This window comes from Cucurbita maxima, unplaced genomic scaffold (assembly GCF_002738345.1).
Source record: "Cucurbita maxima cultivar Rimu unplaced genomic scaffold, Cmax_1.0 Cma_Scf00001, whole genome shotgun sequence".
Classification (NCBI taxonomy): Eukaryota; Viridiplantae; Streptophyta; class Magnoliopsida; order Cucurbitales; family Cucurbitaceae; genus Cucurbita; species Cucurbita maxima.
Window position 1 is genome coordinate 6,740,106 of NW_019272017.1, and position 22,399 is coordinate 6,762,504.

The window sequence follows — 22,399 nt, forward strand, 5'->3', positions numbered from 1 at the left end:
ATGAATCAATAATTTTCTTTATTATTATGAACTAATTATATTAATTATTGTAGGAGTGAGTATTTAAATATTTAATCTGATTTTATATAAATATTAAAAGGTGATATTTTTAAGAATTAAAGAATTAACATTATCTTTGTTTCAAAAGGCAAAAAAAATATATATATATATATATTATTCAATTAAGAGTTATTGGGCCTGGGCTCAAAAAGTGTAGCGGTCCACCGTCCACGTATGAGGTTCTCTAGGGCTTGTACCCCTTAAGTGTGTGTATATATATAGCTTTCGTAAAGTTCAGAGGGACGAAGAGAGCAGCCGAGCAACACAGCTGAATTCTCAGTGGTGGACGTAGCTATTTCTGCAATTACTGTACCTTCGACCCTCTTTCTTCCTAACCTCGTTGCCGTTGCAGCTGCTTGTTGGCATTCCAGCCACTCCATCTCTCTGACGCACGTCCTCAAGGTGTGTCCGGATCTTGTGTTTTTATTCTTCTTCCTTTGTTCTCTTTGGATTCTTTCAATCAACTTCCAAGTTAGGTGAATTTGGAATTCGGTGGATTTTAAGTTGAAATCCTTCCGAATACGGGTCAACGAAACGGAGGGTTAGTGTTGTGTTCTGTTCAGATTTCGATTGAGTCTACATAGGCTATGAATTTGTTCGTTTAAATCGTTATTGACTGATTGAGGCTGGATTTGAGCATAGATTGGGATCTAGGTTTTCATTCAAAGTTGGCAAAGAATAAGTTCATGCTGGGAGTTATTGTTTGCGTTGGGGCTGTTTTAGGGGAGTTATTAGACAGATTAGGGTTTTATCCTGGAACCCGATTGACTCTTTGAAACGAAGGTTTTCTAAGTTTTACCAAAAGGGATTTATTAATATTCATTTTATGACAGGGAGGCAAATTGTTTATTTGAATGCATTATTTATTTACCTTATTCATTTTATAGATGGAGAGTGGGAAACATAATGATGAAGGAGGTGATAGGACAAAAAACGGAAAATCCAATATCTGCCAGGAATGTGGCGCTGAGTTCAAAAAACCTGCTTACTTGAAGCAACATATGCAAAGCCATTCGCTTGAGGTAATTTCTTTTACTTAATCATGTGATTCTTTGGAAATAGTACTGAAGTGTAGTTTATTTCACGTCTATATTGCTAGTTGTGTGCTAATGGATTCACCAGCATACTTATCATCCAAGGCATTCAAGCTTGATCTATTTCAAGTGCAATATACTAATAGTTATGCAGAATATACATCCTGATTCTTTGGTGGGTGGTTAATTTGCTTCATGAGGGTATCGATGGTCATCTAGATGCTTGCTTTTGGTTCCAATTACCCTTTCCGCTTCTCAAATATGGGATTGAAGGGAACTGTGTGATTTATTGTTTACATGGCTGTCTATCTGATTATGAATTATTTTAAAGTTCTTCATGTCAATTCAATTTTTTTTTCTTGCATTGAAGTTGATTAGTTTTGCAGGAACAACTCCTTAAATATATTGAAATAATGTGATCCTGGATATATGAGCGTGAAGCATTGGATCCCACATTAAGAACTCCAAAATGCACGAGGCTGCATTTTCCTCACTTGATTGGACCAGTATCAGGTTGGGAGACCTCCTGAGAAGCTCCATCAAGTGGGCCTCGGTCACGCTACAGTAGTTTGAGGTTTGAAGTCTAGTAATTGAGAATGCTGGGAAGAGGCTTTTTTTTAGCCAATACACTCAGAAGCTGACCAACTTTATTGCATTATTCTAATGCAGAGGCCATATATATGTTCCATAGATGGTTGTGAAGCCAGTTACAGAAGAAAGGATCATTTGACTCGCCACCTTCTCCATCATCAAGGATTGATAATCAAGTGCCCTATTGAAGGTTGTAGTCGTGAATTTGCATATATATCGTGTGTAAATAGACACTTAAAGGAATGCCACGAAGGAGGTGCTCCTCCCGAAGAAAGTCAGAAGCAATTTGTTTGCCCTGAAGATGGATGTGGGAAGATTTTCCGATATGCCTCTCAACTGCAAAAGCATGAACATTCCCATTGTTAGTTCTATTCTAAACTTTTATAATCACTTAGTTTTGACAATTTTTCTTAACATATTTATGTATTAATTTCAAATTTTCCTATTCTTTAGTTAAGCTAGACTCAATAGAGGCATATTGTGCTGAACCGGGTTGCATGAAAACATTTACCAACAAGAAATGCCTTCAGGCTCATATGCAGTCCTGCCACCAATACATAAATTGTGAGATTTGTGGGGAAAAAAAATTGAGGAAGAACATGAAGCAACATCTACGACAAAAGCATGAAAGTGAAGGTCCACCAGGGGCAATTCCTTGTACGCATGAGGGCTGCAGTAAGGTTTTTTCAACAGTAAGTAGCCAGACTCCGTAAATTCTTCAATTGGTGAAACTAGCTGAGCTATTGGGATGACATATTCTGTTGCTATTAATCTCTCAGATTTCAAATCTCCACCAACACATGAAGGTCGTGCATCTCGGACAAAAACCGTTTGCTTGTGGTTTCCCTGGTTGTGGCATGAGATTTGGCTACAAGCATGTTCGAGATAATCATGAGAAAAAGGGCCAGCATGTTTACACTAATGTAAGTTCTCATTTGGTTAACTCTATAATGACCTTTGGATAGATCGTTAAAAGGGGAGCGTGTTGTTACTCTGTTATCAGGGGGATTTTGAAGCAGCTGATGAACAATTCCGGTCAAAGCCAAGGGGAGGGAGAAAAAGGATCCGTCCAACCGTTGAAATGCTTATAAGGAAGAGGATTACCCCCCCTCCAAGTGAGTTGGATTTCATCATGATGGATGAGGAATGTTAAGTGTCTTGTCTGCTTTGTCTGTAGGCCTCTCTACTCGAAAGGAGCCAACCCCTTTTGTTCATTAAATGTATAGAATCTGTATTTTACATTGTGATCCCTCCCCTTACCACAAGCAAAATATAAGACTCGTGTATTTTTTGTGTTCATTGGCAGTAAAATCCTGGAGTTCTTGGTTCCTGAAGAAATTCTTACGTCTTCTTTTGGTTTCTATGAACTTTTTCTTGGCCTCGAGCAATGGCCAGTCGTCTACTGTTCCACGAAGTGTTTCTTTTGGTTTCTATGAGTTAAACAAGACGTGAGGGCTTTAAATCATGGACATTGATTGTTCATATCATAACGTGGTGCATGGAATCTAAAAGACTCCCATTTCATTTGATTGCCTGCCTAACATATTGGCATCCCAAAATTGCAAGAAAAAGAACCTTTTGGAGAAACGTGTGAGAATCTTTGGTTAGAATTTTTATAAATTTATAAGCCACGAGGAATATATAGGTAAATGAATATTTGAATCTTAGTCTCACCATTAGGTTTGTAGGTGGATCCAACTCCAATTTTAGTTTGATTCGAGCTCGACCCAAAGTCAAAGTTTGACCGTTGTTAAAAGTTATAACATATTTTAATTAATAAAAAAAAAACATGCCTAAATTATACATCATATAATATACACATCACAATACCAAATATGCCCAAAAGGTGAAGGGAAGGGGAATGTATGATAGTATTTCAATTAATTTCATATGATTGAATGGCCAACCATTAGGAAACCAAACGTTTCATGTAAACACTTGTCCGTCCAACTTAAAGCCTTCCAATCAAAATTGAACACTACTACCATTTATAAACCAAAAACATCACACTTTTATTATTAAAATGGTCCACGAACTCATTTGATCGTTCGCATTTGATAACATGGGTTCTCTCTTCTTCTCTCGTTCTTTACCTCTAACCAATTGTACTTTTATCCTATCTCGTTTCTCTTAGCACGCGTCATTGATTCTTGAAGACAAGGAAAGTTGATTCTCATTCCATCAAACAAGATGCTCGACGAGGAACTAGATTTGGAATGGGAAAAACTTTATAAGGTTTAAATGAACTAGATGTTCTTCATTTAGATCTAGGATGTGAATGAGTAGAGAATACAGAAGCCTAGACTTATAATAACACTGACGTTGAACAACAGTTAGTAGAGATTGTGGAAATGGTCGTAAAAGAAAAGAGAATAGGCTATCACATAAGTCATCTACCACTTAAAACAAGCAACATCATTAAAGTCTACTAAGCACATTAACCATCATGTCAATATATTGTTAGGTTAAGTGACATTCAAATGAGATGAGAAATCATTTAGAACATTTCTTCAATCTCCGAGACTCTTTTGAAATTTTAGAGACTAAATTTTTCGGTACCGGTTTTATCCTCCATTTTGATTTTTATATTTATAAATACTTGTATAGAGAACGAAAAAAAAACCTTAAACCAAAAAATGCAATGCATGGATAATTAACATGTGAATCGTCGAAAAGAAAAGAAGGCAAATTGAACGGAATTTTACCCACTTGTTTCCGCTCGTGTGGGTGCGACGCGCCGCCACAACGGAATTTTGCGAAAAACGGGGGGAACCCCAAACTTATGCATTGAACTAAGACGATATGTCGTTTTCAAGCAACACCCTAAAAGAACCATATTTTTCTATTTTTATACTATTTTTTTTTTTTCATTTTTCCATCAAGTTGTTTAATTCCCACCAACTAACCCTTCTTGGATTAAAACACAGCATATTTACCATATTTTTTTTTTGTTTATTTTATTTTTTAAATGTCACATCATTCACCAAGATATTATTTTGACACAGTTGGATTAATGGAGACAAATTTCTATATCCCAACCTCTGTTGTAACAAATAAATATTAAAGAAAAATAAAATAAAAAATATATTAAATTTTTATTAACATACGAACCATACTTTGATACTTAGCTATATATACACAAACAAGTAGGAATTACTTTATAACGTGACTTATTTTTATTATCTAAAAATATGGTATAAGAAAAGCATGGCGTGTAAGCAAAGTATTGGATTTTACTTTGTAGTAAATACATTGAATGAATTTAAAAACATTAAGGAAGTCTATTTTTTCAGAGACAAATTATAAAAAGTCAATATTTATTACAAAAATGCCCAAGTATTATTCTCTTTAAAATAATAATAACAAATTAATATTTATTAAATTTTTTAAAAATAATGACGTTATAAACCATGTATGAGTAGAGAGACCACTCATATAGTTTTTTAAAATTAATTTCAGCCAATAAAAAAAAACAATAAATTTAGAGGAAAAAATGGTTATCCAAAAATATGAAATTCACCCTAATTTAGGATGGAGGAAAAACGGTGAAAATTGGGGAAAATTGGAAAGGTTAGTAGGTGCCATTGCATCTTACCAAAACATGCCAAATTTGACTTGTAATTTCTTTCTTTTTTTTTCTTTTTTTTTTTTATTTTGAGGATAAGAATTTTATTCTATCAAAATTTTAAAATTAAATAAATATATATATATATATATATATATATATATATATAAAGTTCGTATTAAATTATAAATTTAGTCGCTAAAAATCATAGAAATAAAAATCAATTTAGATCAACTAAATAAAATATGTATTTATGAAAAAGATAAAAAGGGAATCCAAATATTAAGAATTTGTTCGATTCTCCTTCCGTACAAGTACACCAAAATTTTAATATTCATTCTTTTGAAAAAGACAATATTTAGATTTAACTAAATTATTTTATTAATAAATGGTGTTATTGACACGTCCGCATCCCAAACGTCGTCGTTTTCTTCCATAATTTATTTTATGATACAAAGAACGGATGCCAAAATCCCATCAGGAAATAAATAAAACCAAAACCAACCGAATCACTGAAAACCCAGAAGCTTCAATGTGTTTTTCTTTAAAAAATTTATATATATAAAAATAAATTATTTTAATTTTTACGAATTAATATGTCAACGTCCATGTCGATATCGAGATGAAACTATTGATAAAATATCTCTATAATATGACCGATATTTATTTAAATAAAACATTATAAAATTAATTAATATATTCATAATTCAATTAAAAATATTTATGAGTATTTATTAAAATACTAGAGAAGATTTAAGGTTTCGATATTCTTATCTATTTAATTAAAATGAATAATTTATAAATTTAACTAAATATTAAATTAAAAATGGAATATATTTACCGTTTGAAAAAATTAGGCAATAATATTATATATATATATTTTAATATTACATCATTATTGTGTGAATTTTAAATAAAAGAAATATGGATATATACAAGATTTTGTACTTACTTTATGATATGAAGTGTGGGGTTGTTTTGTTTGTAGGCTTTTTATTCAATGAATTTATTTAATTATATGTCTTTTTTTAATTTATTTACAAAAATCCTAATAAATCTCTCTTCCATATTAATATATACAAAAAGCGAAATTTCAACTTCCAATACTTCATTATTTGAGATATAATTATATTTAATAATATTTAAATACTTTACAATTTTTAAAAGTACTTAGGTACTTTAAGTGTCCTTGAAAAATAAAATAATTTTATAATAAGTTTTGAGTATTTTATTTGTGGAATATTACGTGATTTGTTGTTTAGTACACAATTTTTAATTTAATTTTACACTATAAGACAAAAATAAATGAAGAAGCCATTGTGTCTCATATTATATTATATTATTATTGTAACGGCCAGATCAACCCATTAGCAATATTGTACTCTTTGGGCTTTTCTTTTCGAGCTTTTCTTCAATGCTTTAAAACACATTTGATAGGAGAAAGTTTTCAAACCCTTATAAATGGAGTTTTGTTCTACTCCCCAACCAATGTGAGACATCATAATCCACCCCCTTTTGGGCCAACGTTTTTGCTGACACTCTTTCCTTCTTCCAATCGATGTGGGACCGCCACTAAATCCACCCCCCTTCAGAGCCCAACATCCTTACTGGCACACCGCCTTGTGTCTACCCCCTTCGGAGAATAGCGAAAAGGCTGACACATCGTCTGATGTCTGACACTGATACCATTAATTATGATATCCCACATTGGTTGGGGGAGAACAAAACACTCTTTATAAATGTGTCTAACAGACGTGTTTTAAAGTTTTGATTTGGGCGGTTACAAGGGCTATCCAGATATTTAAAAATATACCAATTATATTGACTAAAATAGTATTTTGATTTTAATAAATTAAAAGGGACATAAATATATTAATTAATTAAAATAAACGTTAGAAATTATATCAACAGAAATGACAAAGCTAAATGTATATGCATGTGGATAGCATTGAAGCCTAAAATTTAATATGGTACAATGAACAATTATTATTATTATTATTAAAAGATAAAAATTAATTTCCCATTAATATGATTAAATAAATAAAGAAAAGAGTTTAAAACCAAAGAAAACACGCATCTGTGGGTCCCAGAAGGTAGAAAATCAAACGGCGGTGATTCATTTCATCGTCACACAGATGCATGCACGCGCCGCCCTCCAAAAACGCTTTTTCCATTTTTTATTTTTTAATTTTAGTTAATCAGATGTCCACACGCCTATATAAACCCCCACCCACCACAACTTCTCCGCCTCCGTTAACTTCGATCCAGAATTCCAAAAAATCCAAAATCGCCGCCTTCATCGGATTCTTGTCGCACTCAACGCCGCCGCTCAGGGACATGATACAATCTCCTGCCACCGGAAAATAGCTATGGTACGTTGCTTCAATTTAGTGTCCATTTTCATCCTCGCCGCCGTTGCGGTCTCGATGGTAGTTCTGCCGTTGGTTCTTCCGCCGCTGCCTCCCCCTCCGATTGTGCTTCTCTTCTTTCCGGTTGGACTCATGGCGGCGCTCCTCATCCTCGCCTTTTCTCCCTCCGATGTCGGCGTCGATAATTTCGATTTATGACGGAAATTTTAGTAACATTGTGCCATCCGGCGGCCGGCGATCTTTTTTTTTTTTTTTTTTTTTTTTTTTGAAGNCTAATTTCAAGAGTTCTTTACTATATTCGATGTAGAAAATGAAGGTTAAAAGAAATGTGAAAATAATGAAAATAATTTTTTTATTACTATTCTAAGTCTTTTTGGTAATGCTTTTATTTTCTTCTTCTTATGGTGTTTCTATTTAGTTGCATTGTAATAAAATTCTAAATCTCTAATTTTATATTAAATAGAAAATGGATAATTTTAATATTTTATTATCACTCAATTTAAATTATAAATTCAATTGGAGATAAAATTTACTCCCTAAAAAAAAAATATAAAATTTATATATTGCACGTTTTTTTTTTTTTTTTTTTTTTTTTTACAAAAATGAATATATATTCCTAATCATCGTAAATTGGCATGGTATTCGAATTTAGATTTTTATTACATGATGGAAGTGATATTTTATATATCTAGAAGTAGCTAAATTAAAAATGGAAACATCGAACCGATTCATGAGAAGAAAATATCTGGCAAATGAGAGTCGAGAAATATATGTTATATGTATATATTATCTAATTATAGTATATGATTAATCGGAAGAAATTTCTAAACTTGGCCACCTTTTACCACGGTATTAAATTCATATTTATATTTATATATGATGTGATGGACGTGACATTATTATATATCTACCCACATAAATAAAGATTGTTGTAGCTAATTTGAAAATTAAAATTTTAATCTCATAATAAAGTTAAAAATATTTTTAATGCCATTTCTTCCTCTATTTTACTATTAAGTTACATTAACTATCTTATAGTTAAATCTTTTATTTATTTATTTTGAGGGAGTTTTAAATCGTTTGCATTACACTAATTTAGATAATTTTAAAAATCTAAATTACAAAATGTTAAACATCATGTGAAAATTGATGTGATGTCACCCAAATTTTGTGGGCTTTCAATTGGGTCAATAAGCAAATTTTAATGGGCCGAAGGCCCATTTTCTCTTCTGGGCTACTTGAAAACATAATTCTTTTTAATATATATATTTTTTTTATTTCCTTGAAATTATGTTTATTAATTTTAGAGTTCAAAAACTATAGATTTGAGATTAAATTATCATAATTACTAAATAAAAGATTTATTGGGTGAAAATTAGTTATAAGATCGAGTCCAAGACCTAAGGCCCCAATTATAAGATCGAGTTTAGATTAGGCTAGAATTGGTCGAAGGCTGAAAATGGACAACCAAATCCAAATGGACCGTTGATGCAATCGTTTTCCTTTACCTACAACATACCGAGAACCCTAACGAGATTCTCGACAAACTCTAATATAGTCTTTTGTCTAAGCTGTTTACAAACCAGACACTCACTTGGACTCTTGATAGCAGTGGACTTGCGATTGTGCGGCACTCACTTTCCAACGACAAGTGAGCTAAGTCAATTCGTTCTTACGTCACCTATAGCCAAGCGACGTATGCTCGAGCCTCTAGCCTCGGTTTAAAAAGAACGTTTTAGAAAACGAGGGCAGAGAGAGATTTTGAAAGAGACGTTATATATGTAGTACGAGAGTAACAACAACGCCTAGGTTTAAGAAGAAGGTTTTAGTAAACGAGGGTAGAGAGAAATTTTTGAAAGAGAGATTTTGAAAGAGACGTTATATATGTAAGTAAGAGAGTAAGAACAATTGCTCACAGTATATAACTTTTGGTAGGGAGAAGTTGACAACTAGTCATATCCCACTGTAATTATGAGCATTTTATGTCTGACAGGCCTATACATGATTTTTTCTGAAACATCATATTCCCTAAATACAAAATAAAACACCAGAACATGTAAAGACATAAAGGGTTTGGCTGAAACACCATACTTCCTAGAAATACAAAAGTAAAACACTAGAACATGGAAAGACATAAAGAGTTTGGTTTATCATGGGCATGCGACATGGGCAACACGCCTTAGACAAATATGACCATGACACTTAGCACCATATTAGTGCACCATTCTCATTTGACCGGATATCGTTCAATTTCGTTCAATTTCTACTTTCATACAAACTCACAGTAGATCGAAGTTCAACATCAATAACATCTAACGATTATTAAAAAAACGATATTTTTATACGCAAAATGAAAGAGAAGGTTACATTGATTGAGATTAATACGAGTTATATGTTTATGAGATTGATATGATTTTTATTATTGGATGAATAAAAATTGAAGTTAAGTTCTACCAATCCTTAGTGAAGAATCTATAGGTTTGGTAGCAGATGCAAAGAGCTTAGCAATCTCCAATTGAGTATTTGCAATGATCTGTGTTCTTTTGAGATCCATTTCACCTCTTTTAGCCTCTGCTTCAGCTCTCATCTTTTCAATATCCTTTATCATCTCCATTCGAGCTTGCTCCGATCGCACCACGACCTTGGCCAACCACCGTATGCTCCCGGCGATCTGCTCCAATGAATCCTCGGACGACAGCCTCGTCGACTTATTCTTCTTCTTGCTGTTCTTCATTTTAGTTTGTTGTTTAGGCCTCATTGATACCTTGTCTTTGTCACTGTATACTATTGCTGGTGTGCTACTGTCTGTCTCTATTACCATCTTCTTACTCCTCTCTGATAACTCATCTGATTCATTTCTTCTTCCATTGTCAACCCCATCCTCCTGCAATCATTTTTACTTTTCTACTTTAATTCTTCAACATTACAAATTCGATAAAGAAATTAAAGTCTCTTTCATAAAAATGGTTAAGTTTAAATAAATAAAAATTTTATAAATTGAGTCACTATGGGTTAACCAAACCAATTCAAATTTATTATTAATTATATAATTATTTTTTATTATTTATTATCCGATCACTCTTACAAATAATTTTTAATAAATTAAATAAATAATTTGAGTTACATCAGATTGAATCCGTTCGAAAAATTTACAACTCAAATTATTAAATTAAGGTAAAAAATGTTTGCTGATTTAATTTGAAATCTTACAAAAATTTTAAATAACTTATTGACTAAAAAAAAAAAAAAAAAAGGGAATTAAGGGAAGTTGATACCTTAGGATTAATCCTATCAACACCATTGGACCCATGGGAGTTTTGTGCCGGCAGAAACGGCGGTGGAGCGGGAGGTGGTGGGGGAGGATCCAGAAGAATGACCGGCGTCGGAGGCGGCGGTGGAGGGGTGAGGGTGTTTCCCCGGAGCAAGAGATGAAGGCGGTGGTACAAGGGCCAGGAGGAGGCGGCGGAGGCGGATTCAGAGCGGTACCTTTTTTTCATGGACTCAATTTTATTCTTACACTGGGTTTGAGTTTTGGGGGATTTGGTAAAATCGGCCCTTGAAGAGACATGGCGGGCCACGTCTTCCCAATCATGACCCTTCAATTTGGCTCTGTTTCTAAGGACCCATTTGGATTCATAAGCTTCCAGCAGGGTGGACACTGCGCCTTCGCTCCATTCATCTCGTTTCAGCCGGTCCCCGGCGCCGGTGGTGGAAGCAGGGGTTTTTTTGGGAGATGGGGTTTCGGTGGCGGCGGCGGCGGCGGAGGGGAGGTGTTGGTGGTGGTTAAATAGAAGAGAAGGGGAGGTGGTTTCTGAGTTGAGTGGGGATGAAGGAGTGGGTTTGATCTCCATGGGAGTGAGAGTTAGGGGGAAGGGAAATTGAAGGGTTTAAGTTTTAAAGTTATAAAGTTGCAAGCTTTATTGTTAGTTAGCTGCTAACATCTTTAAAGCTTAAAACCACTAGCATTCTAGTGAGAGAAAGAGAATACCCTAGCTAGTAGCCAACTATAGAGACAACCAAACTCGATGGCCTCGACCACCTTCACTCTTGTGATTAAGGGTAGGGTTGTATCAGTGAATTCTCGAGATACAAAGTTTGTAAAGAAAAGAACTAGTTTACTGAGAAAAAATAACCTTGAAACTTCAGCCTGTCTATCGGTGTTTTTAGTCTAGCTAGCACAATATATGTTCATGATTAAAGGTTCAAAAGTTGGAATCTTTTTAAGTCAATAATTTTGACTAATTGTGAATTATCGTAAACGTGTTGGGTTTAGATTTGGATTGGAATCTAAAATATTTGAGAGAAAATAAAATGAGAAAGAGACATGGAACCACTAGCATTTGGGAGGGGAAAAGGCAATAAAAGGTAAGTGGGCAACCAAAAGGGAAATGAATTCATATCACCTCTTCCCTTTGCCTCTTAGCTTTGATATCAAGCCATCAAATATCCATTTAGCATATATGTCTTTTCTTTTCTATATATATATATATAAAATTACTAAATATTCTAAAAAAATTAAATATTTAAAATTGAACTATAAATCTTAATGGTCGTTAAGATCATAAGATTTAATTAGGTAATTATTTATAAAGGATTAAATTATGATTAAATATTTATTTATTATATTCTTCGTAAAGAGGGAAAAAAAAAAAAAAAAAAAAGAGTGGTGGGAGAGTAAGAAGGTAGTGGGACAAGCACATGGGTTTGTCGACCACTCTAATTCACCATCACCGTCACCACCACCATTACCACTAACTTAACTGGTAGTACCATCTCCACCATCACCACCACCATCACCACCCGCTAATGGGGTAGGAAATTAAAACCCTAAAACGAATTAACCCTACAAATCTTATAGCTTGCACTTTTTTGGATGCTCCTCCTCTCTTTTCAAACCCTTTTGCTTTATACTTTTTTTTTTTTTTTTTTTTTTTTTAAGAAATAAATAAAAATTGAGTAAAATAATAATTATCTATATTTTTGTTTTTTTTATAATATGAAAAGTAAAAATTTATTTTTATTATTAAAAAATTGACCAAAAAATGAATGGGTTTGTTTTCAGTTTTTTTTTTTTTTTTTTTTCTTGTGTAAAAAAATATTTTTATTTTATAAAATTGCCATAAATGATAATCCAAGGGGTAATCTATTTTGAAAATGTTTTATGTACTTTAATTCTTTAATATACAAATAAATTTTTAAAAATAAAAAATGTCAACTTCTCTAAATATTGGCATTTCCACTATGTCTTAGAAAGGAATAATCAAAACCCATCATCATTTCTTAGTTGAAAATTTGTTTCAATCATATGAGTTTAAATCAATTCCCTTTAATAATTTATACATCAATTTTAATTATTTTTATTTGCTCGTTACATATCGCCGTTGGCCTCACAATTTTAAAACGCGTCTATTAAAAAAGGGTTTAACGACTTTAACGGACTTGAGATCTAAGATTAAATTGTCATTAAGACTTAGGTTATTAGTAGTAAACTTACACAACACTGGAATTGAAGAAAAAAAGCTTTGCTTTTTCAGACATCCATAATATAATAAGCTAAAACCTTGAGAATCCCAAACAACACAACTATAAAAACAGCCATACAAAATTACTACTTTACCCTTTTCCCCATCCCCCCACCAAACCATGATGACCACACATTCTTATTATTCTAAAGCCAACAAAAATAAATATCACCGGAGCTGGAGATAATACGGCGGACGACGGCCGTTTAAGAGCAGGGTTCGCGGGCGACGCCCATTCGGGAATTTGGAACGTCGAAGAGAATGCGGTGGTTCTGCTGCTGCATGCTGGCAATAACGTTGAGTACGGAGTTGACGTTATCCGGGGCGGCGGCCATGGCGAGGCAGGTGGTGGTTCCGGCGGAGCTGTGGAGGAGGAAGTTGTCCGGCGGAAGAGTTACGTTCATTCCGGCGAACATGAAGGTTATGGTGGGAGAGATGATGGGGACTGTGTAGCACGTGTCGAAGCCGCCGAGGGATGAGATGGTTGCGTTGCCTATTCTTCGCCGGAATTCGTTTCTCACCGCCGTGTACGCCGGTGCCACCAGCCTTGTGAATGTCGTCCCTGAATTAAAGATATTTTTAAAATTAGAAGTGTATTTTTATTAATTGAGTCTAAAATATTTTTAAAATCTATTTAGATCGATACCGGAATCGATGATGGTGCCGGCGCCGGTGGCGGAGTTAAAGGCAAGAGCAGAGGGAGGAATGTCGACGATTCGCCGGCCGACTCTGATCGCGATTAGATTCACGTAATACAAAGACGACCGCCTCGGGTTTCGGAGCAGCGGCGTGTACTTAATCCTCTTGGGCTGGGCCACAGGCCCAAGACGCAACGACCCAGAAAAGCTGGTCGATTTGAAGCTCGGAAGGCAGTACGAGAATGTGGACCGGTACAGACTCTGGCTCTGGCCCAAAAGCGATAATGGGCCTCGACCCAGGCCCAATAGTCCCTGCGGTGGCACTGAACTACCCGTCGCCTTCGTGATGCACCCAAATGTGTACGCCGGAACTGAGTCGTTGGCCAGAGTTATGTTGTCTTGAACCAGATCCGCCGCCACAGTCGAGCTGCCGTACGTCAAGTTGAAGCCGCACGCGCTACTGCTGCAACTGGGGTTCGGTACCTGATAAACAAAAGGGTCACGTGCCGTTAACGTGCGATGTTTAATAATACGATAAGTCTTGTTGGGAAGAAGTTTTTTGGCCCGTGACTGAACGTTCCCGTCGGTGACTCACTGACAGTCATAGATTCTAGAGAAATCCAAAAATTAAAAAATAAATAAATTATTTATTATTTAACTTTTACCGAAATTAATTCCTTTCTTTTAAAATAATGTTAAGAAATAGTTGATTTGTTACATGATTGACGTGATAAAGAGGGGCTCGTATCACGAGGAATGGAGTTTTTGGACACACGTGTCACCACTGGCACGTGGGAACATGGATTTGATTCTACAAAAGGCATCCGAAGTTCTTATTAATTTTCAAAAAAAAATATATTCAATTAATTTATTTTATTGGATTTAGAAATAAAATTAAAAGTATTATTTTATAAAAAAAAAAATCCAAAGAAAGCATAATAAAGAGGGGAACCCCACATATTACCAACTAAAAGGGGAATGCTATGTGGGTGAATAAAGGTAGGTTTATAATCATTGAATATTCCAACGGATATCTGGCTTCTCCACCGATACAGGCGGCGCGTGAGCGCGTGCACTTCGATAATAAAGGTTTAATGTAGAATCATGAGAATTTAAATGCCCCCACATTGGTGAGTTGGAAAAATTCAAGAAATATGAGAAGAAAAAGGGGAATTGATTTGAAATAGAACAGGGCTATGTACCTGGTTGCATTGAGGGGATCGGCAGGGGAGGGGGCGGAAGGAGGTGGACTTATCGGAGGAGAAGACGGTGGTGGAAGGGCAGCCGACACAGCCGGAACAGGGAATCCAAGCGGCGTCGTTGCTGGTATCGAGGGCCATGAGGAGGGTCTGAGCAGGGGTGCCGATCTTGGCCCGGACCACGAAAGTGGGGCTCTGGATGAGTTGGCGGGCGGAGGCAATGGGGGCGACGGACTTGCAGGCGACAAGGGAGGACAGGAACTGGAGGCGGGCTTGGTCCTTGGCCTGCATTTGGAGCACATTGTCGGCCCATGACAGCGGCTTGGAGGGGCGGAAGGGGGAACAGGGGCTGAAAATGTGGAACACTTGGAGGGTGGAGCTGCGGTCGGCGGCGGCGTTACAGTTCGGGTGATGGTGGTGGTGGAGGGATTCGGCGGATATGGAGAGGAGAAGGAGGAGGAGAGAGAGTAGGAAGGGGGATTTTGTCTTCATGCCTTCAATTTGGGACTGAGAGAGTGTGGAAGTGAAGAAAGGGTATGTGGGGATGAATGTGAGACAAGACATTTATAGAAACAATTTAATCTTAATTAATTAAAATTTTAATTTTCTTTTAATATATTAAGTTTAAAAAAATGAAATTTCTATAAAATGTAATATAAATATAAAATTAGAAGTATTATTTTTAATTGAAGGAGTTAGTAAGGTTGAAATTTCTAATTGATATAATGGTTAGCTTTCAAATAATAAAGGGAAGCCTTCCAAATATAGATCTTTAAGGAAGAAGCAGACATAAAATATAATTCTCATACCAACCTCATTTATTTAACGGGAGAAATTTATCTCCACTCTCTCTGATATTCGATCTAAATGGAGAATTCCCATCTACACAAAACGGGTACCCACGAACACCAGTCCTATGGATTATATAGACATCACAACGATAGTGTGAAATAGGACGTGTAATCTACTCCGTCTAATGAACCAAATTTATTCATGGACATTATTATTATAAACGATATAACACGGTGAAATGGAAAATTTGAATATATTAAAGAAAAAAAAGAAGTTAAATTAGGTAAAATTGAGTGGGAAATAGAATTATGGGAGAATAATATAGTTTAATTGATGGTGTGGGGGTGGAATCATGATGAAACTAAGGTGTGTTTGGGTAACAGACTGGATTCCATTTATATTTCTATGGTTGGACCTCTCATGCCTATGCCCCCTTTATCACACACCATGTCTCCTTCCCCCCATCCCTCTCTTTCAATTATAAATTTAGTCATGACCAACTTTGAGAAGAACTCAATTTCCATATGCATTTTTAATCCAATTTGTAGTTTTGTCGGACTATTGGTAAGGTTTGTCTTTGTCTATCAAACATCGTTTGTGCAAAATCCAAGATTGTTCGTGCATGCATGGTGATGTCATTTCAGTTCCCAACAACACAACCCATGCATGGTGATGTCGTCCCATGTCTCAGGACATATCGACCATTTTGACTTGTTTGGACGTATTCGTTGAGAACTGACTCATGTGTCGAACATTTCACTAGGACATCCTAAACATCCATCCATTCGAGTTCTTAAATCATTTTTCATTTTTTTTTGTTGGGCATTTTCATGAAAGTTATTCGGAAGAGATCTAATCTGGCTCAAATGCCATGATTATATATATTAATAAAGTTGGTATTTTTCATAAACATTATTAAATTAAAGTGAGATCTTCATCATATTCCTTTTAATTAAAAAACAAAAATGTTATTATTATTATTATTATTATTTTGTCTATTTGTGCCCATTTTACTTGGGAAGCTCCCACTTGAAATGGGAATAAAACCCAAATAAAGAGAGATTTATTAATTCTGAAATTTTGTATTATGAGTTGGGGATCAGATCTCTGCTTCCAATCCCTATCTTACATTAAAAACAAAAATTATAAATATATACTAACAAATTATAATGATTTCGTTATTTTTTTATTTATTTTTTATTTATTTTTAACAATTCAATTCATAAATATTACTTTCCTCTTCAATTATTATTTTTAATTACACTATTAAATGATATATTATTGGTTAAAATACTATTAAGTTGGAGTAATAGGATTTTTCATGCAATAAAAGATACATGTAAATATATTTTTACAATTTAGAAGAGAATGATAATACAGTGTAACAGCCTAAACTTACTCTAAATGTATCGATTGCAGACATTGTTTGTTTTGACCCGTTATACATCATTGTCAACCTCACTATTTTAAAATGTATCTGCTAATGAGAGGTTTCTACACTATTGTAATAGTTTGAAATATGTTAATATTTTTTATAAAATTGTTCGAAAGAGTTGTTGTTTTCTAGAGTTTCGTATCTTATACATAATTTGAAATATGCCAAGAGTAGCTCGAGAAACGAGACTTTATTTCCCATTACGAAATCAACATCAAACCCATTTCATGACCTAAAGGGATGAAAGAAAGAAAGAAAGAAAAAGGACCAAGTTTTTTGAGGAAAAGGGTTAAAAAAAGATATTGTTTTGTGGGAAAGTGTTAAAATGTGTGATGAAATAGCATGTGATTGCACTATTATCAACAAACATGGCTTGTCTTTTGGCAAAGGAAAGGGCTCGACTATGTGTTGGGAGGCAACCAATTAGGGTTTTTGCTCATCTTGTTTCAAATTATGAACATAGCTTCCCCCCTACTCACCCATCACAACTTCAATCACATCAACACGAACAACCCTTTTTGTAATTTCAAATAACGAAGAGATTCAAAACCATACAAACTCAAAATCAGGTATTCCGAGATTCTCAATAACGTGCCAAGTAAAAAGGGATCAATAAGTATATAAACGAATGGTAATATCTCTATTCATTTGAAGTCTGAGATTAAACAAAAAACAAAAGCTATAAGGGTTTGTTAATAGATATTATTCTCGTTGGGGTTTCTTTTTCAAGTTTTCTCTCAAAGTTTTTAAAACGTTTTTGCTAAGGAGAGGTTTCCACACTCTTATAAAAAAATGTTTCGTTTTACTCTCCAACTAATGTGGGATGTTACAAAAAAAATGTCGAGAGAGTTCTTGAATTCTCAACTTAATAGATCATTTGAAAGTTTAAATCCGACACGATAAATTTTTTAATTAAATTAAATAGAAATTTAGAGTTTCTACCCACATTATTTTAAATTTTGTGGGAAATATATTTAAATACCTAAATTTAAATGTTCAAATATTTAATAAAACTACGTAAGAAACCATAGTCTATATATTGAAGGAAGTACAATTTAAAATTAAATAATGACCTAAATTAATATTTATTTTCTTCTACAAAAGTTTTGATAATTTTAATTTAGGTCCACAGATCTATAAATTAAATATGTTAAATTAGTCTTTTTGATTTGATTGGAAGGGACATAATTTTCTTATTATACATTTGTTTATTAAAGTTTAACCCCCCAAAAAAAACATAATCATTCACTCCAATTTAATAGAATAAATTAAAATTAAAAAAAGAAAAGATTATATAAAATTAATTTTAATCAGAAGTTTAATAATAATAATAATAATAATAATAATACCTTTGGGGCAGTTTTGATTTTTGTTTCCAAATTTTTGTCTTGTTTTATATTTTATAAACTCCATTTTTTAAAATATTATATTTGGATTACCACTTCTATTATAAACATAAATGTAAATTTCAATTAAAAAAAAAAAAAAAAGTTCATTTATTTTTTATTTTTTTATTAAATAAAGAAATAATAAATAAATGGAAATAAAGGATGATGGCAGCTTTTTGCAGGATTTTCCATTGTATTCACTTCTGGTTCACGAGGGGCATTTTTTCGCCTTTTTCTTTTTTACTCTTTTTTACTCTGCCGACAATCTTCCGCGGTGAATTTCATAATTATTCTTACAGTAAATTTTGTTAAAATAAATCATAATAAATTCGCTTTATTATTATTATTATTATTATTATTTTGATTTAATTTTACAGTAAATAATTAAGCAAAATAAAAAGACTTAAAATGTTCATATTATTATTTTTAAATCATCCATAAGCAATCATTTCTTCTTAATGGCAATAATTACATGGGCCAGGTATTGGATATTATAGGCCCATCAGTAAAGTTATTGTGCTGGGCCCGAATTGAGAACAAAGCCCAATGACTCCAATGGGCCCAAAATATATTGGCCTTTTAAAAAAAATTTGATGGCCCATATCATACATAATTTTGCAAAAGGAAACATAGCTGGGTGGTTATGGGTTATTGACATATGCGGTTCACTAGATTTTACGTCTGTTGGAGAGAGAAACGAAACATTTTTTTATAAGTATGTTGAAACCTCTCCCTAATAGACACGTTTTAAAACTGCGAGGTTAACAATGATATGTAACAAGCCAAGGTAGATAATATTTGCCAGAGGTGAGTTTTGACTGTTACAAATCAGTATGCTGGCCCTCAAGGGGAGTGAATTGTGAGATTTCACATTGGTTGGAGAGAGAAACGATGCGAAAAGCTCTCCGTAGTAGATGCGTTTTAGAATCATGAGGCTGATAGCGTAAGTTACGAGCTAAAATGGACAACATAGATACTTTTACTTTCAAAAGACAGATGAAGATTAGTTAAAAAAAAAAAAAAAAAAAACTAATTTTGTATTGAGTTATTAACTTTAATTTATAACAATTTAGTCCCTTAAATATTACTAAGATTTAATAGAATTTTTTACCTGCATAGATAGAAAATTTAATCTTTGAACTATATAGACCAGAAGTCAAATGACACTCGACTTTGATACGATTTTCGTAACAAAGATTAAAGTTATGAACTAAATATCAATGACTACATTGTTACTTTTATGAAAGTTCAAAAACAAAGGTGTTCGAGAACGAGTAAGGGATGCTAAAATGCGGCTATCAGCTACACATTTTAATGCTTAAATGTTCGAAACACACCGCACATAAAGTTGTGTCCTTTTGGGAGTGTTTTGGGCTTCACTTTCATTCTTTACCTAATTTTACGCAACTTTTGAGCTAAGCTCTTTTGGTTACTTCTACGAGCAATTATTTGCCTTACCATAAGCTTTAGGCACCAACTAAATTGACATGTACGATTTCAAGAGACGAATCTAACTTATCGATAATTGACATACAATCTTTTTCTAGGTCCGAGATTCAAATTCTCATACTTAACATTTGTTGTGTTAAAAAAATGTCTATTCAAATTGAAAGTTCATAAATTAAATAGATATTTAAACTTAAATATACTTACGTGAAATTAGGGACTAAATTCGTAATTTCATCGGATAAATAAAACATAATCACATGATAATTCATATCATTTGAACATTAATGACAAAGAAACAACAAATCCTCTTTTTGAGTGTGCCTGCCCTAAAGATTGTAAATATAAAAATGCCTTAATTATTGAATCTTAAAAAATGTTTTTAGATCCATTTTTAATGGTAAAATGTTCGGTAAAATTATATTAAATTATAAATTTAGTCTCACAAATTTAAAATTTATGTCGTATTTTTTAAATGAACTTTTGAAAAATTTTAAAATTTTTTATATAATTAATTTTTAATTTAGAATAATAATAATAATAAAAAGAATGATCGTGGCTGACGACGGCAATCGCCTCCCAAATCGTGGCGGCTGCCGGCTGGTGCGAGCGTGCAAGCACATATACCTCGCCGTCCTTTATCAAAATGTTTTTCCTTCAAAATTTATAAACAAATAAATACCATTTAAAAAAAAATATATCTATAGGCTTTAGACTGTCAATAATTTAGTTTTTTTTATTTTTTATTTTATCATAAAGTCTATGTTTGATATTGTTATGGGAGCTTATAATATTTATTAATATTCAACGCTCATTTATTATCATTAATTAATTTATATAAAGTGGTTCTTATTCATATATTTTGATTTAGTCACTTTTCGGATGGAAATTTCAATAAATTTTAGAAATCTAATCACGTGAACTTGTTTAAGCTTGAATAGACGTCGAGAAGACAAACTCGAGTGTCGTTATTTATATGTTTGACTTATTTATTTATTTTTATCACTTTGTCTTCAACGCTCATTTTTTTGTTGAAGACTTAATAAACGTCACTCATTTTTTCTCACATAGGGTCCAGTGGAGTTTGTCAATAGATGGGAATCGACCCCATCAAGTAATGAGAGGCTACAAACTTCACGTAACCATCTACTTAAAAATATTAAAATTTTACATGTTTTTTTTTTTTTTTTTTTTATAAGATATGAAAATTGATCCCATGTGAAGTTAGTTGAAAGATATTGTTTGCCACGTTAACATCAAAATGATTAGACAACAATATAGGGGTATTCATAGATCGGGTCAGATTGAGTGACGTAGAATTGGGTTTGTAACAGCTAAAACCCACCACTAGCAGATATTGTTTGTTTTGACTCGTTACGTATCCCTGTTTTAAACCGTGTCTACTAGAAAGAGGTTTTCACACGGTTAAAAGAAATGATTCGTTTCTCTCTTTAACTAATGTGGGATCTCACAAGGTTGATCAAATTCTTTTGATCTTCAGGTCTTTTGAACGTCTCGATCACTGAAGAGACAAAAAGAGTAGTATAGTATCGTATGTAAAGGGGAGAGGCAACCCCACGAGCATAACATAAGGTTGTAGACATGAAAACCTTGATGGTTGGTCCCTTTGTCTGTTCCATATCATCACCACTTTGCCTCACCACTTTGCCTCTATTTATGTGGACAACACACTTACCTTTGTCCCCTACACCTCTCCCTTTCCAATCTTCTGTTCCACAGCTGTTCGCAAATTCCCATTCCCATGCCCCTCCGAAGGGCATATGCCCTACAAATTTTCTAATTAACTCAATGCCCACCCTTTATCCCCCGCATCAATTGGCCTTTGGTTTTACACGTTTGTTGTATTGACCAAAAAAAAATAAAAAAAAAATAAATAGTATTCAATGTTTCCGAGTAATAATAGTATTGTCGTGTTTGTTATAGAATTTTGTTTATATTTGATGTGGGATCGAGTGTGAAAACCTGTTAGACATATTTTAAAAGTCTTGAGGAGAAATCCGAAAGGGAAAGCCCAAAGAAGACAATGTCTATAGGGGTTGGGCTGTTACATTTAATGGTTGAAAATAGTATTTGTGTGTAAAGCAATTGAAGACAAGTAAACAACAGGATCATGTATGTGAGATATCACATTGGTTGGAGAGAGGAACGAAGCATTATTGTATGGAAACTTCTCTCTAGTAGATACGTTTTGAATCCGTGTAAGTTATAGTTTGAATCATGGAAGGAGGGTTAGAAATTTGTTATATTTTAGTATTTTTAAATGTTAATATAAATTGAATAATAATAAAAAAAAAAAAAAAAAAAAAAAAAAAAAAAAAAAAAAAAAAAAAAAAAAAAAA

At 33.5% G+C, this 22,399-nt stretch overlaps 3 protein-coding genes across 4 annotated transcripts in view; 1 reads left to right on the plus strand and 2 right to left on the minus strand.

Annotated features, from left to right (window-relative positions):
• The first annotated feature begins 292 nt into the window (after nt 1-292).
• On the plus strand, nt 293-3,023 carry LOC111485568 (transcription factor IIIA). 2 transcript variants are annotated; one of them, XM_023132500.1, is made up of 6 exons: nt 293-462; nt 948-1,082; nt 1,764-2,046; nt 2,139-2,377; nt 2,465-2,608; nt 2,689-3,023. In XM_023132500.1, exons 2-6 carry the CDS (start codon nt 948-950, stop codon nt 2,836-2,838), a joined length of 951 nt encoding a protein of 316 aa, XP_022988268.1. In that variant the 5' UTR covers nt 293-462; the 3' UTR covers nt 2,839-3,023. The 2 variants fall into 2 exon arrangements, with proteins under 2 accessions (XP_022988268.1, XP_022988277.1); XM_023132509.1 differs by lacking the exon at nt 293-462 and having other exon boundaries at nt 1,481-2,046.
• A 6,947-nt stretch (nt 3,024-9,970) lies between these two features.
• The window catches only part of LOC111486128 (protein LATERAL ROOT PRIMORDIUM 1-like), a 20,622-nt gene continuing 8,193 nt past the window's right edge, over nt 9,971-22,399 (minus strand). Inside the window, exons 2-3 of the mRNA XM_023133152.1 lie at nt 10,895-11,381; nt 9,971-10,503 (exon numbers count right to left, since the gene is read on the minus strand). Coding sequence (XP_022988920.1) covers nt 10,063-10,503; nt 10,895-11,381 — 928 coding nt within the window. The 3' untranslated portion in view covers nt 9,971-10,062. The remainder of the gene's footprint in view (nt 10,504-10,894; nt 11,382-22,399) is intronic.
• LOC111486144 (aspartyl protease AED3-like) lies at nt 13,126-15,525 on the minus strand. Its single transcript, XM_023133173.1, has 3 exons — nt 14,982-15,525; nt 13,788-14,262; nt 13,126-13,703 (listed from the first exon to the last, which is right to left on the minus strand). Exons 1-3 carry the CDS (start codon nt 15,468-15,470, stop codon nt 13,348-13,350), a joined length of 1,320 nt encoding a protein of 439 aa, XP_022988941.1. The 5' UTR covers nt 15,471-15,525; the 3' UTR covers nt 13,126-13,347.